The sequence below is a fragment of the Scardinius erythrophthalmus genome (genome assembly GCF_964197995.2).
Source record: "Scardinius erythrophthalmus genome assembly, chromosome: 2".
NCBI classification, from domain to species: domain Eukaryota; kingdom Metazoa; phylum Chordata; class Actinopteri; order Cypriniformes; family Leuciscidae; genus Scardinius; species Scardinius erythrophthalmus.
Window position 1 is genome coordinate 56,835,712 of NC_138222.1, and position 18,643 is coordinate 56,854,354.

Sequence of the window (18,643 nt, forward strand, 5' to 3'; positions counted from 1 at the left end):
GAGTGCAAAGTCCACGTTGACCGTAGACAGTTACGGCCCGTCATTGGCCCAGAGACTACGGCGATCGTAGACAACCGGAGAGCCGAACTGTCTACACTCAGCCGACGAACCGTCATTGGCCCAGAGTCTACGTTCACTGTAGACTCTGGGCCAATCGGAGAGCCGAACTGTCTACACTCAGCCGGCGAACCGTCATTGGTCCAGAATCTACGTTCACTGTAGACTCTGGGCCAATCGGAGAGCCGAACTGTCTACACTCAGCCGGCGAACCGTCATTGGTCCAGAATCTACATTCACTGTAGACTCTGGGCCAATCGGAGAGCCGAACTGTCTACACTCAGCCGGCGAACCGTCATTGGTCCAGAATCTACATTCACTGTAGACTCTGGGCCAATCGGAGAGCCGAACTGTCTACACTCAGCCGGCGAACCGTCATTGGTCCAGAATCTACGTTCGCCGTAGACTCTAGGCCAATCGGAGAGCCGAACTGTCTACACTCAGCCGGCGAACGTAGACCACCAATCAGAGCGAACAAGTGACGGAGATCGGAATAAGACTTTTCAGAATTTGAAGGTAAGTGACAATGATATATTATCGTGTAAAAAATGACAAATATGATTGTATTATGTCAAAGTACAAGCTAAACGTGATGCATGACTTTACTTAACTATTTATTACATGATGTGTGAGAACGAAGCGTCCGTTACCGTTTCATTCATTCTAGATCGCATTCTTTGATTGTATTGTTTAGTTATTCATTCTAGATTTTAGATTGCAGTCTTTGACTGTATTACTTACTACTGACACGCCCAATTTCCATAAATGAACACCTTGTAAAAAAAAAAAAAAAAAAATTATTAGCTCACACAAGGCAAACAATAATAAACGCCTGCAAGGGTGTGTAGGATTACAAATTTAAGAATATGTTTAAGATCTGCTGATCCTACATGCTTATTTAATATCACATGAAAAGTTAAGGTGAACTACACTATATTAGGCATGCAAGGTGAACATGATGGCATCAATTTACTGCTTAGAAGTCAGCAGTTTTAGGTTTTATTAGTCTTTGACCTTCCTATTGAGAGTCAAACTATGTGTGAATGTTTACATAACCTGAGTTCTTGTGACCAGGTGACGTGTATACAATTGTGGAGGACCATTATCTTTTTGACTTCATCAAGTGATCACAGTATGATTAGATTTAGTAGTCATCTCTAAGGCTGTGTGTGAGGTCAACACTTTTAAGGACTGCCCACTGAATGTATACAAGATACCATGTAAAGTTCACCTCACTCAGACTAAATTTGGAAGACTTGCAGCATCAGATAGGTACTGGGGTAGGTGAGATGTTGCAAACATTACCCTTCTGGAGTTTTTATAACACTTTGAGTATACTGTTTTTTATTTATTTTTAGACAGTTGACCAGACATGGACCCCTTATTGTGTATGCAGTGTCTGGGTCAGCTAATAATCACATTTGGGAAGTACAACGGGAAAAGTTTCAAAGGGCTGGTGGAAAACGACGTTGGATACATTAAATAGTAAGCATGTTGCACTAAACAGAATCAGACTATGTTCAGTATGTTTTTCATAAATTAATTCTGCTTTGTCACATTTTAGTGTCCTTGATCGCCACGTCAAAGAAAGCCGCCATCCTGATAAAAGAGCCATCAATGACAGGTGGGTAAAGGACTACCTCCTGAGGTACGTGCAGCTGCTTCCACCGGTCTCCTGCCACCTCGAGATGAACGTGGACAGGGCCATTTATGGGCAGAATCCAAATCCCTGAAGCTCTTCAGGCAGTACATTCTCGATAGAGAGGTAGGTTAAGGTGACTTTAAACAGCCGTGATTGTTACTACACATGCTATGTTCATACAAACTTCAAGAGCACAAAGCTGTAATTCACAGAAGCCTCCACCGGACGCCACTCCTGCTGCCGCCACTTCCAGCTCTTCAAGAAGAGAATCAGAAAGAGCTTTATTGCCCGGTATGTTTTGCACATACGAGGAATTTTTTTTGGTGACAGAAGCTTCTACAGCACAAACAGAATAACAGTGACAGGACACAGATAATACAAATAATAAAACTAGAATTAGTATGCAACTACAAAAAACATTTATTACAAAAAAGAAATACACAAAATACAGAAATGTTTTTTTTTTTTTTTAAGAAAATATACAAAAAAGTAGACAATAGTCACCCCCCTCTCGTCTTGGTCCGATGACGTTCTGGACGACTCCGTCTTGGTGGATGCCCTCGTCACCTTTGAGAGCCAAGAGGAGTCTCTGTTGTGGACGGATTAGAGGAGTGAAGGGCTGGCCCGTTGTAAATAGTGTATATAGTTCTTGTGTACAAGTTTTATTGCTCCACGTTGTGTGTGTTCTGGTCTTACAATTGCCCTTTAACACAGCACCTTTGGTTATCTGCACTTTATGACAGAATTATTTTTTGGATGAACCATTCCTTTAATATGTTCTATTTTATGGTGAAAATTTGTTTTATCATTCAAAAGTGTCATGTGTACAAGTTACATGTGTATATCTTCACAATGTATGCGTAAAAGGTTTACATTGATTTTACTGAAAATAGTTTTAATTGATTATTGTAATATATATATATATATATATATATATATATATATATATATATATATATATATATATTCTTAAATAATATATTCTATTCTATGTAACTAAATAAAGTGATCATTTGTTTTATTGTTAAAAAGTGTCCTTTTATTTATATGAATGAGGCAACTTTTGAATAATTACATCAAATCAAACTTCCATCATCATTGTAAAGGAACAACTACATGCTTCTATTAAATAATGAACATCCATAGTAAACTTATGTAAATACTTTATTGGTGTGGAAAATTGGGGTACATAGAAAATGAATCATAATATTAGTTTATATAATTGTACAATAAAGCAATCACAATGAATTATTAAGTTACTAAATTACTTAATGTAACGAATACGCAAGTAAAGGAGTGAATACTAGTCATTTACATATTAACAGCATTTCATAATCAGTTGAAATGGTATTATTAGACATAATTAAATGAATGACATCATGGTGTTGTCATTGGTCGGGGATTCCATCGCTCACGTGGAGACCTAGAATGTTAACAGAACGATACCATGTGATCAATCGTAGAGTACCACCCAATCACGTTTCCAATCAATTGCACTACTGCACCTGCAGACCAAAGTGCTTGACAATCAGCAGCATAAAAACAACATGCAACTTACTAATACATATGCTAGAGCAGACTCTCAAAAGTTCAAGACAAGAAATAATATTACAAAACGAGCTTTTCTTCCCTTCCCCTATCACTGTATAACCCCAAGTAACGATTATCATTACATTTGCCATACAAAATCGACAATGCAGAAGGACAGACGCATAATATAACAATGAAAAAAAAAATTACTCAGGACTCGATCAAGTACTGTTCAGTTCTTATTTTCAACCAGCAAATCAGGGGAGAGCGCGAACGCAGTCCCCCACTACCAGAAATTATGCAGTCGAGATTCCCACATTTGGGGAATTCGCAGGGGTCAGCACAACCGGAGTGCAATGGCTGAGCCTCGCCCTGGGTGAACCACCTTCATGATCATGGTGTCTCCCCTGCCAGGTAAGTATGAGTTGTACACGTTCCCTCTTGAGGAGTCACTGAAGGCAACATCATTCTCAACCACGGTGAGATGCCACTTCACTACAATTCACTTCTCATATGATTTAATACAAACAAAACGCAGAATCTTGTCTCCTGATCTTACAAAGTTTCGCCGCAAATCAAGCTTTAAACAAAATAGTATAGTTTTATTTCGTAGCGAACCCTTTCCCATGATGCAACGGAAGCTTCGATCAGCCAATGGAATCACAGATGTTCAAAACCATAATTTAACGACCACAATGATCATTTTGTAAACCCAAGTTAAAAGAAAACGTTAGACATTACATATTTTTTTGGTACAATATGTGAAAGATGATAGTTTTTAGTCGTTTTTACTGATAAAACGAAACCACGCAACAATACGACATCGCCTACATCACTTCCGGGATATTAGAACAGATGGCGCAAAAACGCAGTCAAAACAGTTTTCTCAGCTGGTTAAAATATATTCTGTTCGTGATATACTGTAAATGACAGTGCAAAATTTAACAATTATGCAGCAACAGTTTTTTTAGTATATAACCAGGCATATTTACAGCCGTTTGTTAAGGTTAATGCGAAGAAAACAGATTTCATTCATAAGACATTGTCTTTGCAGTTTAGCACCACAAACTGAACCTGTTGAACCACTACATTTATTTCTGTGGAAAACACGTTGTTTATAGACCACATTTTCACTTAAACTACAAAACGAAGCATTTACATGTCACTGAAAATACAAAGAAAACCAAATATAAAAACATGCGAGAATAATTTAATAGTGCTTACAAAAACTCCTTTACTTCATCCGGCAAACAACCAGAGCAAATTATAAATTTACTTACAAAAAATAATTCTAATTATGTGTTTTCTGTACACAGTTACTATTCAAACTAGAGCTTAAGTTTTTGGTTTCTTTTACAACTTAAATATACCATGTAGGCCTATTGTAAATAGTTTACTACTTTAAAAACATTAATAATAAAGAAAGTGCACAATTCACGCTTTTTTGGGTTTATTTAAGTAGAATGCATTTATATGGTAATATGGTAGCCTAATGCGCATATTATGTATTAATATGAAATAATATATGGTGTCAGTGTAGGGCAAGTAGCAGAGAATAACGTGATCAGAATTTATATCAATTAATTTATTAAACATGTAGGATACAGTTTTCCTGATTCTATTTCACTTTCTAAAATAAAGTGATTGAAGTCGCTCGAGCAGTTAAAAAAAATAGACCTAGTTTTGTTTCTTATGCTTAAGCTTAATATTAAATTCGTTGTCAGACATTTAATAAGTTTTGTTTTATTTTAAACATGATTAAAGCAATACTAGTAAAAAGTGCGTTTTGAGAGCAACGCAGTGTTCCAACGAATTAAATATTAACCCCCATAATCAAGTAAATTTCAGCCCTGCTTTAACCAGAAGGCTACGGTCGTGCAATGTCTACAGTCACCGTAGACAATTGGGCCTTCTTATTGGCCGAGAGTCTACATTCGCTGTCCGTAGACTGCCAATAATAACGTAGTTTTCAACTGTAGACCGCCAATCATAGACCGAGGAGGCTGCACTCGCTAATTTTGTGAAATGGGCTTTCTGATTGGCTGGGAGTCTACAGTCACCGTAGACTACCAATAACATCGCAGAAGTCGACCGTAGATCTACCAATCACAGAACAGAGGTTACAAACTGCCCGCCCCTTTTTCAGCGCGTCGCTTGTTGTGTTGTCTTAAGGTTTGTATTTCCACAGCATCTTACGAACTTATGAATGAACCGCTCGTTTTAAAATCTTCCCGGTCTACTGGCAGTCGTTATAACATGCTCAAGATAACTTTCGTTAATTCTACAATAAATAAATCCAACCTCCACATCCTGCAGCACTGCCAACTCCTGCTCATCGGGGTTCAAAAGTGATGGCGGTTGGAAGCTCTCGCCTCCTTTGAAAGACAAGGTAACGTTATATCAGCTTAGTAATGTCGAGAATTATTAATGTTATCATAGCATGAACCTTGTATTATCAAATTAGTCAATATAAAGACACTGTGTTGACGATGGCTGAAGCTCACTTCACGATGAAAGTGTTGTCTGCTGCTTTGACATTGACTTTTGCCTAACGTTACCTGTGTTTGTCCTCATCTAGATGCAGGGGGTAGAAAAAGAGGCCCATCCAGATCCCACACACAGACTCATTCCACCATCAGCTGTAAGTCCATAGTTTATACATTATAATAACCTGTTACATACCCCTTGGTCCTGGTGGGGCAGAATAAATGGAGAGCCCACACAAAAGTATGCTTAGGTAAATGAAAAAAAGTTTTTACTAATACACTTATTTTTAAGGCTCCTGCATCAGCTCCAGATGTTGGGAGGACACGTCGGGGCACGGCCACATCAGCAGCAGACACCACACATCCTGAGGTAACTGTTTAAGTCTAAGTACTATTAGATGTTATAAAAAAAGTATTGAACACGTCAACTGAAATGTATTTAAACCTTGTGCATCAATTAAAAAAAAGATTACTCTGAGGTCCACAGAGGACAAAAATGTCGGTGTCAAAAAACTGTCATTAAAGTTTGAAGCACAGACTTAAGTTTGGTCTCATTTTACAGTTTTTCTCAGTCGCTTTGGTGCATTTCTCACATCACTATTTACATTTGCACAACAGTTAGTTCAACCTCCACAACATTTAGTCATTTGGGCACATCATAGTAGCATTTTCTCATTCCTTCCAACAAATTGCAAATGCTTTTGGACATGCATCAATTGCTTTCATACAACTCTCTGCTGTTTTATAACATTATCATTTGCTTATGTCATGTCAGTCAAAATTAACTATACTTGTGAATGCTGAATAGTCATTCCATATAAAACTAATAGTCCTCATTTCATTGCTTGAGTCATTACATACAAAAATGTTGAACTAGCTGTCAAAATTTGTCATTTAAAAAAAAAAAAATCCTGAAAAAGTCTCCTAAATTGAACAATTTGCAATTGAGCAAGAGATGATATTCGCTGTGATGTAGATTACTGTAAATTATGTGACCAGACAGAGAGGAACGTCTGGATGTGCATGAATGATTACAGTACCATGTATGTTGTATGTTCAGTTCCAATATGTTCTGCAATATTGTGTACAGTTGTGCACAGCTCTACCCAAAGGGAGTTTATGTTTGTTGTAAATAATGGTGTATTTTTTCTTTGCACAATGCTGTGAACAAATTAGAATTGCAAAGAGCATATGCAGTAAAAATGTGAAACATACATATATTCAGTGTCTTGTACTCAGTTACCTCATAAATACAGTAATGTGTAACTTTACTGTATTTTTCAAATGGCTGTGCAAATAGTATTTAGTGCTGTATTGAGCATTTTCAGGTAGTGTCACCAAGATCTGACTTTTATCATTGGAAAACATTTACAGAGTAAACTGTCATAATGAAAACACGACTAAGCCATTTGACTATCTTGTTCATAAACGATGGTGTCAGGACTTTTTATTTTGATGACACTGACACTTTCATTGACATAAATACTTGCTTTTGAGGAATGGGCTATCCATTTTGAGCAAGTGACACGCTTTTGCAGGTTATCAACTAGGTTTTGCAGTTTGTACTATTTGTTTTGAGAACTGCATTAACTGTTGTGCAAATGTAAATAGTGTTATGAGAAATGCACCAAAGCGACTGAGAAAAACTGTAAAGACCCGTGGCAGATAATTGTTGAAACAAAACATAAAAAAAAAGTGAAACTAAAAAAGTTATAGAGGTTTAAGTTTTTGAAAATGATTTATGAACTTTTTTTTATATAAAATATATATTTTATGAAACATGTGTAACTCTGAAACTGCTAGAAAATTAAAGCCATATTATATATAATATTTATATTTCATACTATACATCTCAAAAACTGATCTTTCAGTAATATTTTGTTTGGGCGCAGTACTGAATTTTCCCCATTAGATGCCAACAAACCTCCACTGGTCACACAGTGGCTGGATTTGTGATTTGCAGTAGAGTAGTTTCTCTCACTCAAATATTACAGGCACATACACACATTTTTTTTATTGAATTTTCTAACTATTTTGTGTACTTAGTGTAAAATAGATTTATTAAAGGAAATGGGGGTGAAATAGTAAAATTCCAATAAAAATACACACTTGTCAAAATTTATGCATTTGGCATTAAGACGGCAACATGATCAAGAAAACAAAACTGTAAAAGACAAAAATAAGGACACACAAGTGTTAATACTTAGCAGATAAGCCTTTGTTTGTGGACATGTTCAAATTCCCCCAACTGTATAACTCCTAACCTCATCATGACCTCCTGTATTTGGTCATGGTAAGAATGTTTTATCACTATGATGATTATAACGGCCTGTTTCCTACAGCAGGGGTTCCCAAACTTTTCCATGCCAAGGCCCCCCAAATACCACTAGGTTCTGGCCAAGGCCCCCCTTTTGCAGGATGTGTTATTGAACCCATCGACAATACTACGGCACGTGTAGAAATAAATAAATAAAACATCTAGGTGAACATCAGATATATATATATATATATATATATATATATATATTAGGGCTGGGAATCGATTAGAAAAAATTAACTAATTACTTGCACAATTTGCTGTAATTAATTGCAATTAATTGCATTTCCTCCAAGCTTGTAATCATCAATAATTAAAACTTAGAATCACCAGAAAAAAGGAACAGAAAATAGCCCTATATTAAAATAATATTAAACATCAATATATCAATGTATTATTCTTTTTCAATAATCAATCAACATAATCAATTTAAGATTTTTTTTTTCAATTTTTTTTTTTTTTTTACCAATTATAAAAATAAACTATAGTCCTAAAAAAGCTATTATTACACATAGCATGTGATCAGAGCAGGTCATTTTAAAGGAATAGTTCACCCAAAAATTAAAAATTCTGTCCTCATTTACTCTTCCTCAAGTTGTTCCAAACCTTTATGACTTTCTTTCTTCTGCTGAACACAAAAGAAGATATTTTGAAGAAAGTCGGTAACCAAACGACTGATGGACCCCATTGACTTCCATATAGGAAAAAAAAATACTATGGTCAATGGGGACCAGCAACTGTTTAGTTACAAACCTTCTTTAAAATATCTTCTTTTGTGTTTAGCAGAAGAAAGGAAATCATACAGGTTTGGAACAACTTGAGGGAGAGTAAATGACAGAATTTTCATTTTTGGGTGAGCTATCCCTTTAACATTGTTGCCCAGCATGAATAACAGCGCAGCAAACAGAAGTCTAGAGAGAAATTTCACCTTATTTGAGCGGACTTGCTTTTCCAGTGCGTGATCGGTACATGATTGGAGCGTTTGGGCCGTGAACGACAGAGCAGAACGCGCAGCGCGCCGACACCTATGGCCGACACACACACACACACACACACACACACACGGAACGGAGAGTGCGGCGGCGCACACGGAGCGGAAAAGACCCGCTCATTAAAGCTGCTCGAGAATGAAACCCGATCCACATATTTTCGGCTTTTTAATAGCAGCCGCAACAGGAAATCATTAAAACGAGGCAAAAAAAAGTGCTGCGTTAAATGCGTTATTTTTTTAACGCGTTAAACATTTCAAATTAATCGCAAAGATTAACGCGTTAATTCCTCCAGCCCCAATATAGCCTATATATAATAAAACACCACTTTTACCCAAACTGATTAATAAAAACAAGTTTAAATTAATACATTTTCTATAAATATTTTTGTCTTCATTTTCTTTAGTAGGCTATGTCAGAAAAGAAAATGAAGGCAAAAATCCTACTCCAGTTCTTGTTCAAACACACTAACTATACATGCAATATGTGCATTTTAGGTACTTTTTGTGTGAAATCATATTTATTTTGTCCATCAAAAGTGTGCCTTCACTTTAATTGAGCGTGAGCAGCGCAGCAAAAATAGACTCGGCGCCGAAACCCTCCGCTTCACTGCTGCTCACGCGACGCTCCTGCTTGACGCTCACGCGCTGCTCCTGCTCGCGGTGTGAATGCACTCACTGAACATGCACGCCGGAAAAAAAATCGCGCTGCTCGCGGTCTGAAACGACCGTAATTCACAAGGTTTCCTACATGTGCGTTCTGTGTGCATGTGTGATGCTGATGTTGCGCGATCATGTTATTCATGCGGCGCCCGAGTGCATTTGAATCGGCATATGTCAGACTGAAAATCACATGAAAATCGGCCAATTCTTGTCACTAGCCGATCAATCAGTTCATCTCTAAAATATTAACATTAAAAGTATAATGTTAAGATAGGCTATGCAACAAATTATTATAATGTTATTTCATAACAATACTCATATTAGCAAATATTTAATATTTTTTATAAATATATATTTTTTTACTTTTTTCCGCTTTTTTCCCCAACTTGCTGCGGCCCCCCTGGCGCCCCCTGGCGGCCCCCCAGGGGGCCGCGGCCCCCACTTTGAAAACCCCTGTCCTACAGGAGTGTTTAAAGGGCACCTATTGTGCCCCTTTTCACAAGATGTAAAATAAGTCTCTGATGTCCCCAGAGTGTGTATGTGAAGATTTAGCTCAAAATACCCAACAGATAATTTTTTTCAGCATGTTTAAATTGTTATTGTTTGGGGTTCAGAAAAACGCGCTGTTTTAGAGTGTATCCCTTTAAATGCAAATGAACTGCTGCTGCCGGCACAGGGGGCGGAGCATCACGAGCTCGCGCTCAGAGCAAGGACAATCTCATCTGATGATATCAGAACAGAAACTCTCAGTTGTGGTGCTCATTTCGACTTGGAGTCGGACAATAATGCCCACAGAGCCAGAGAATTTATGCTGTATGGACATAGAACAGGTATAGTTTAGTTTAATTATGGCTATAACTCAATGAACTCAATGAGTTCAATGAAGTTTATTGTACATCACAGAAAAGATGAGCGTTAGTTTTACTCCAGAAAATCACAGTAAGTGCTGAATAAACACAGTATAAGAAGTGAGCATTAAAGTCTTATCCATAAACACTCTCTCTCCCTTTCATTATCATGGAACATACACAGCGAAGTACACAAAACACTCGTTACAACTAACAGTAAACAAATATATACACACCTTTTCAGTGGTGCTTAATAAACTGGTTACCTTTATATCTGTAAAATGACTCGAAGAGCTGTCATAAAGTGCGCACTCTCACTTTCATTTCTGCCGTGGTCAGTAACGTTAGTCCTGTCGCTCCACAGACTAGTGTTGTCACGATACTAGAATTTCTAACTTCGATACGATACCTTAAAAAATATCGATATTCGATACCATTTTCGATACCAAGGAGAAAAAAACTGCCACAATATTAAGGGGGTATTTTTTTTTTATTTAAAGCTGAATATAACAAGTCTAGAACATGACAATGAGGTATATTTTACAAAAATGTCCTGAGTTCTATCTGTTAATATTTTTTCATTGGACCAGAGCTAACATGAGCCGTTGTATTTTTATTACCTACTGTTATCAAAGATTAAAATATACTGTAACAAATGCATTGTTTATCGGTCATAAATGCTGGTTAATACATTAACGTTATTTGATGAACAGATTTAAACACAAACGTGCGTGATAACAATGCTCACTGGATCGACATGACCTAAGTCAAGTCACCTTTATTTATATAGTGCTTGACAAGATTGTGTCAAAGCACTTAACAGTATCAAATTGGAGGATAGAGTGTCAGTAATGTATAATAATAAGATTAAACATTCAATTTTCAGTTAAAGGCATTTGATTATTGAATTCAGAAATGTCATTGTCTAGCTCAGTTTAGTTTAATTATATCTGTGTAATCAAATTGATGATAATCGCTAATGAAGGCAAATTGCAGAATTAAATCATATTTTTTTTAATAAAGTTAAAGTTAAATAGGCATAAGTTAATTTACATTTGACCACAGTTAAAATATTTACTTCTAAGATTCCTCAGTCAGATTATATTAACTAAGAATTACAGTGTAAAAAACGAGACAACACACTCATAACAACAATACTAGGCCATCTTGGTTAATGTTTCAGAAAAGTTAAAATGAGAAGTTACAGGGGAGTTACAGTTACAGTTATAGGGGAATTCAGAAAGAGGTGACCCATTGATGCTGAGTAGCATACAGTTACATGCTGCTAAATGGTCCCCCTGGAGCTTGTTCGTTAAGTCTGTTTTCAGAATTTAAAAAAAATGAGTGATGGGATATTGATAGCCAAACAATCTTTTGGGTGCCCGCAGCCCGCTCGCAGTGTGAAGCACGTGTCCGCGCTATTCTCCGACATGCCCGCTCGCGGTGTTCTTTATCAACCAAAGCCGGTCGCGAAAGCCGCGCACTCGCCATCTTTCCATTCACTTCGCTTTTGCTATTTAACCAGAGCGAATGAGACGAGTGCGCTCACGTGTGGTTTGTCAACGCGCCTTTGGAGAGAACTGAAAGTGACAGCTCGGCTAGTATGGGAGTATCGATACTTCGGGACATTAGTATTGGTACCGTTCAGATATTTCAGTATCGATATTTATCGAAATATCGATATTTTTGACAACACTACCACAGACTGTAAGCTGGATCACGAACAGTTGTACTGATCCATCCTTGAGTAACAACGAGAGTAAATGAAGACTGCTATGTTCATTCTTACATCCAACAACAAAACACCTCAATCGCTTAGGAGACATTCTTGTCTACAGCTGCTCCAGCGTCAGAATTTTGCATAATAGGTGCCCTTTAACATGGATCCATTGTTGCCCACATTGTGTATTCTGGACACAAGTGTGCCACAGGATCGGCAACAAAGGAGGCCAAGGCATTTAAACCGTCCCAAACCACAGACGACAGCGAGCTGAGGGACGAGAATGCCGGTTGATCACGTCAACTCCAACGGAGGTGCAGTGTCTGGGTCAACTGATCATCACGTTTGGGAAGTACAATGGCAAAAGTTTCAAATTGGCTGGTGGAAAATGATGTTGGCTACATAAAGTAAGTATGTTGCACTAAACAAATCAAACTATGTTCAGTATGTTTTTCATAAATTAATTATGCTTTGTCATATTTTAGTGTTCTTGATCGCCACGTCAAAGAGATCCGCCAATCACAGAGAAAAGCCATCAATGACGAGTGAGTAAAGGATTACCTCCTAAAATATGTGCAGCCGTTCTCCTGCCATCTTGAGATGTATGTAGACAGGGCCATTTACGGACAAGGCTGTTTCAGGTCTTTCACGTATCAAGAGATGTGGCAGTGGTACAGTCTGCACAAGCGCCTTCAAGCTGACATCACCACCAAGACCCTGAAGCGCTTCAGACAATACATTCTCGATAGAGAGGTAAGTTAAGGTGACTGTTACTGCACATGCTATGTAAATACAAACTTCAAAGCTGAAACTCCCCTGTATTTTCACAGAAACCTCAACAGGACACAGCCCGTCCTGCAGCGACTGCCACCTCCAGTAAACAGCACTTTCCTGTGAGAAAGGTAGGTTAAGATGACTTCAGTCACAACCACTTAAGTTTGTATTAGGCATTGTACAAAGCTGAAACTCACCTGTATTTTACAGACACCTCGACAGGACGTGGTCCCTCCCGCAGCGACTGCCACCTCCAGCTCATCAGGGTCCAAAGGGGATGACTCTTGGATGGATGATGCTCTGCGGGTCGAAGCACTTGCTACCTTTGAAAGACAAGGTATATCACAACACAAAACCTGTAGTAATATAGTATCTGTATCGAATAAGCGAGCACCACTCTTCCTCCTCCTCCTCCTCCTGGTTTAAGGAAGAACATTTATTTATTCACGATACATTATTCATTCACAAAGAAAATTGGTGTCCTTAAAGGTTGGATTTTTCCTCATTTTTTTAATAAGGCATTAAGATCAATTTCCAAAAAATAATTTTTTATTTCTCTTTTTAGTCAACTTTAACATTGGTGTATTCACTTACGCTTAGCACTGTAAGTGTTCTCATTTTACAGGGGATGCAGGGGGCAAACAAAGAGGACTAGAAGAGGGCAGAAAGCTACGCACATCGCACCAGCAGCTGTAAGGTCACAATTTATACACCTGAGCACACCTGACCATAACCATAAAAGTTTACACTAATACATTATCACTAATACACTTACTTAAGGCTCCTGCATCGGCTCCTGGTCTTGAGAGGACATCTGATGTGACCGTTGCAGATGTAACTTCAGCCATGTCAGGCGGCGCTACCTGAGGTAATGCATATTACTTAATGCAAGAACACTGTTCAGTTCTGAGTACAGAGTGGTTGATAGATATGGTTTTGTCTTTGTAACACTACCAGGTTATTAATTGAGGGCTGGCACAAAATGTGGGAGTCTGCTGCACATAGGCTGCCACAATCAGATTTAAAGTGGCTGAAGGAGGATGATGTCAGAGGGCAACATCGTACCAGGGAAAACACGGCCGTACGAAGTGGAGGAAAGTCCTCTAGGATGACCGGATGTGGTTTAATCCCCTGGAATTCTTAGAGTGGTGGGACAGAGAGTCCCCTCGGCAGACTCCTTTTTTCACAGCAATGTTTTTTTTGTCGGAGACCAGTTGAGGTGTGGCGGTACAGTCTTCGCTGTCCCAGGCCTGAGTGCCCAGCAAGTGGCAATAAGAGCGCTTTTCTGTACTGTTGTGGGTACTCCCACACGGTCAGTCAGATCTGCGGCATGTCTGGCTGGTACTCCATGCTTACGGAGATGCTGGCCTGCAACGCATGGAGTCGGAGGAGCATGCCATTGGCCGTTTCCTGTCATGGGAGACAGGCATCATGGATCAGCTCAGCCCAGTTCACAAGGCTATGTTCCCTGCTGTGCTAACATTACGGTGAGTGTCTGCATCATTTCACAGCTATTTGAATTCTAAATCATTGCAATATATGAAGATTCACGGGCATTAAATGATTGTGGTCTAATTTCAGGCGTGGTGTGGACAAGCAGGTGATCCGCCTGATGAGGGACCGCACCGAGGGCAACACCATGTCCAAGGTGTGGAGACAGGTGCTGGAGTACCTGCAGAGGAAAGACCTCTACACCACCCTCCTCAGCCAGTACAATGAACCTGGAAAGATCACAAGTAAGTCAGATTATTTTTTTCGTTCAGTGTTGAGGCAAAGACTAAAATAGTGAGACAGTGAAACAGTACCGAGGGTAGACAAAAACAACAGAAAGCCTTCATTGTAATAGAGTACATAAGCTCTAATGCTACTGTCAATTCTGAAATTGAGTTTTTCCATCACTAATGAGGTCTGTATCAGTGTATATTTTCTCTGCCTTCAGGGAATTTGAGCATCTCCTTCCAGTTACCCCCACCAAGGGCAGAGCTGCCATCGCCCAAACTGCTGCGGAAGGCCTTCCTCATTGCTGAGGCGGATAACAGAGGACTACCGCACTCAAATAATGTCCACGTTTGGAAAAGTACTAAAGTATGACTCCACCAAAAAGGTAAATTTGACAGTCTAATGAAGGCAAATATGTTTGTATGTATGCTTTATTCAACATTAGCATTTTTGCCATTATAACCAAGCTTCAGCATTAATAACGATGATAATAATAATAATAATGATGATAATGATAATAATACTAATAATAATACTAATAACACCACCTCACTAAAACACAAAAGGTCAACAGTGTACCAAAAGATCTAAATGTTTGTAAATGTTAAACTGTTATCAGATCTACAAGAAACTGTCTGGGGATGGTAAACGCACTGCAGAATGGTGCACCAACGTGGTCAATGAACAGGGGCAGATCCTCATGTCTGTCTTGACGTGTGAGGAGTCACTGGAGAAGCTGCGGACAAATGGCTGAAGGACTCATGGACAGGTACACGAGCAGGAGAGGCGCCTCCCGAACTCATGTACGTGGACCGTGGCTGCTGTCATGTCCATGGGGTCTCGTCATTGGAGCAGCTCTTCAGCAACTGGCCAGAGGCTGGCATGCTGATACGGCTGGACATTTTTCATTGGATACACCGATTTGATGCCAACGTCAGAACAGATCACCATCCAAAATATGCCCTGTTCAAGTCTGCACCCTCTGCTGCAGTCTTCTCATACAACAAAAACGACATGGCACTGCTCTTGCAGGCCATACGTGCAGAACACAACCCACCACGACTCCCTGACTGATGGTCAGCTAATCGACACCTACGTCACCAAGCACGACCTCAGCCATTACTTCAGGAGGATCACATTGGGGACTTTTGTGCGTTCAAAGTGCTATTGATGTCCTGAAGGGAGCAGGAGGGATGGATGACAACCAGGTGCATCTATTCAAGGACCCAGCAACAGTGGATCATGTCTGGCAGAACCAGCAGAAACACCTAGAGTGCCTCCAGGACCCACCAGGGCGGAATATGTACATCGATATGAAGTACATCACGCGTAATGGTGTGCGCCTTCCGCGGTACACGGTGGTAAGAGGCAGCAATAGCCTCGAAGGCTTTCACTCCTTTCTGCACAGCATGATTCCTGGGCCCCATTGTGCCACTGTCCCCTTCCAGGTGTATCGCTGGCTGGGATTAGCAGCGGTTAAAGGCCAAAAGGGGAGGCAGCATCAGGTCTACGCGTCACCTCTTGTCCATTGGCTCAACCAGAGGTGCCAGGAGCTTTTTGGGAGTGTGAAGGTTGTTAATTACAGGCAGCCTGTTCCCCCTTGGTGAGGAGCGTATTGGACTTGATTATCTGTTTGCCCAGTCGTCAGACTCTTTCAGTGCTCCTGACCATTATGCTCACACCAGAGAGACACTGCGTGTGGATGAGGACGAGGAGGATGATGAAGCTTCTGCCAACCAGCCAGACGAATCCCCGGAGAAGGACGATGTGGGCTACACCTCTTGACAGTGAGAGAGACCGTTTGACTCCACTCAGGAGAAATCTGTGCCTCACTGACCAGGTTGTGGCTGCAGAGCTAGATCCCCGTGTGGAGGATGTGTGTGGCCCAAATCACCTCCCTGGGTATCAACACGTTGAAGAGCTGAGTAACATTCTTGTTGAAATTGTGTTGGAGGAGGGAAAGCTTACGTAACACCCACGACCGTAACATCCAGCAATTTGACAGTCTCTACTCGGCACGCTGGGGCAATGCGCTCTTCAGTCGCACAAATGGAAATCCGGCAGAGTCTTCCATAGTGCAAAAGCTTAAGTTCAACAAAAGGTAATCAGCTTCTCACCTGCTGGAATCAAGGAAGAAACGCCTGATGTACTGCCTCATTAAACAGATGTGGATCGTGGGTCACCGCAAAAGCAAGAGGTCACCAGACTGTTCCAGCGTGTCCAGCAAAGGGTGACTGCTGATGACCCTGAACTCTGCAAGCTTGGGACTCCAATCCACAGGAGGCCTTGTCGGCCAGAAATGTCACCGATCAAGGCCTATCCATCCTATGCCATCAGCAGACTCTTTCTGGCACCAGCCAACCCCCAGCACTGGAGCTTCCTGATGGAACGGCCCCACACCAGCTGGCTTCAAGTGCAGTATGAGGTCACTCCGTCTCTGGCAGGAACCAGGAGACTAAAACAGAGAGTCCCTCGTATTTTGCCTCCATCCTCCACTCAGCAACCGCCATTTTCCTCCACTCTGCCTCACATCTATGCACTGATGCCTTTGGCCCCTAATCCTCCTTTTTGTTTTCTGTAAGGTCAAAATGGGTATCTTGATATAAATCTTAGTTATTTTTTATTATCATTACCACTACATGTTGTTTATATTTTGCTATTCTGTTCCATGTTCCATTGGAACCCCCTCCATTGTCATGTTCTACAACTGTTGTGTTATTTGACATGTTTTGGTTCTATGTTCTGCACTGGTTGCACTCCCTTTTCATGCACTTTATATTTTAAATAAAGTGGTCAGTGCTAAAGCGAGTTGTGGAGTGTCTATTAATGAATGCAACAATAAGGGTGTACATTTACCAGAAATAGGGGACAAAAGTGTCAGAATAATTGCAGGTAAGGACACCAAGGTACCTATAGTACCTATAGTCTCCCACTAGTCATAGGGCCCCTTATAGAAATACTCAAGTGCCATAATGAATAAATGGCTTCTAGGGGAAAAATGCAAAGTTCTCACATGTTTGAATAAACCCAATTACTTTACTGCAAGCCATACTTGGAAAACAAAACAGTACAGGGACAGAATGGCATATGAAAAAAGCATGCATTAAATAAGACTTGACTTAATTTTTGTTAACAGACAGGAGATGCTTATTGAGCCTAAACTTATTTAATTCAGTGTCTGACATTTCATAAACACTTTATTAATGCAATTTAAACATGATTAAATAACAAAACACTACAGTAGAGGTGTGTTGAGAACATTACACGGATCCAATAGATGGAAGATACACTCACTCTCTCCATTCATAATTCATTTCTATTATTAGAACAGTAAATCAGGGGAGAGCGCGAACGCAGTCCCCCACTACCAGAAATTATGCAGTCGAGATTCCCACATTTGGGGAATTCGCAGGGGTCAGCACAACCGGAGTGCAATGGCTGAGCCTCGCCCTGGGTGAACCACCTTCATGATCATGGTGTCTCCCCTGCCAGGTAAGTATGAGTTGTACATGTTCCCTCTTGAGGAGTCACTGAAGGCAACATCATTCTCAACCACGGTGAGACGCCACTTCACTACACATGGTTCATCATCACAATCTATTCTAAACTCTCAATCTATTCTCTAAACTCTGGATCTTGTTAAATCAGTCATGTTGTTTTACCAGTTGTACTATCTACGCTGACTGTTGACAATGAGACCTTCCGACTGGCCGAGTCTACGTTCCCTGAACACTCGACTGTAGATCTCTCTACCAATCAAAGAGAAGATTTGACTGGACTCCACCAATCAGGCAAGAGACACACGTTTTGCATGTGAAATGGTGCAGTTACCGCATCTACCAGCAGGGGCAAATGGGACTAATCAAATTGTGAACCACTGCTTTTGCACACAAAAGTTA

General features: G+C 40.0%; 2 protein-coding genes across 2 annotated transcripts; both read left to right on the plus strand.

The window, feature by feature from the left end:
* Nucleotides 1-1,429: 1,429 nt before the first annotated feature.
* On the plus strand, nucleotides 1,430-12,589 carry LOC308705296 (uncharacterized protein; the record flags this gene model as incomplete). The annotated part of the gene is made up of 6 exons (XM_081390240.1): nucleotides 1,430-1,542; nucleotides 1,622-1,705; nucleotides 5,546-5,618; nucleotides 5,808-5,870; nucleotides 6,008-6,085; nucleotides 12,453-12,589. 6 exons carry the CDS (start codon nucleotides 1,430-1,432, stop codon nucleotides 12,543-12,545), a joined length of 504 nt encoding a protein of 167 aa, XP_081246366.1. The 3' UTR covers nucleotides 12,546-12,589.
* Nucleotides 12,590-13,805: 1,216 nt separating this feature from the next.
* LOC308707294 (uncharacterized protein) lies at nucleotides 13,806-17,544 on the plus strand. Its single transcript, XM_081393624.1, has 5 exons — nucleotides 13,806-13,893; nucleotides 13,983-14,512; nucleotides 14,607-14,761; nucleotides 14,965-15,129; nucleotides 15,364-17,544. Exons 2-4 carry the CDS (start codon nucleotides 14,403-14,405, stop codon nucleotides 15,114-15,116), a joined length of 417 nt encoding a protein of 138 aa, XP_081249750.1. The 5' UTR covers nucleotides 13,806-13,893; nucleotides 13,983-14,402; the 3' UTR covers nucleotides 15,117-15,129; nucleotides 15,364-17,544.
* Nucleotides 17,545-18,643: the final 1,099 nt, after the last annotated feature.

What these genes read in the sequence shown, in the direction of transcription:
- LOC308707294 (XM_081393624.1), top strand. Translation starts at nt 14,403, where the DNA reads ATGGAGTCGGAGGAGCATGCCATTGGCCGTTTCCTGTCATGGGAGACA. An exon ending in CCTGCTGTGCTAACATTACG is followed by an intron (nt 14,513 to 14,606) that starts GTGAGTGTCTGC and finishes GTCTAATTTCAG; the next exon opens with GCGTGGTGTGGACAAGCAGG. An exon ending in TGAACCTGGAAAGATCACAA is followed by an intron (nt 14,762 to 14,964) that starts GTAAGTCAGATT and finishes CTCTGCCTTCAG; the next exon opens with GGAATTTGAGCATCTCCTTC.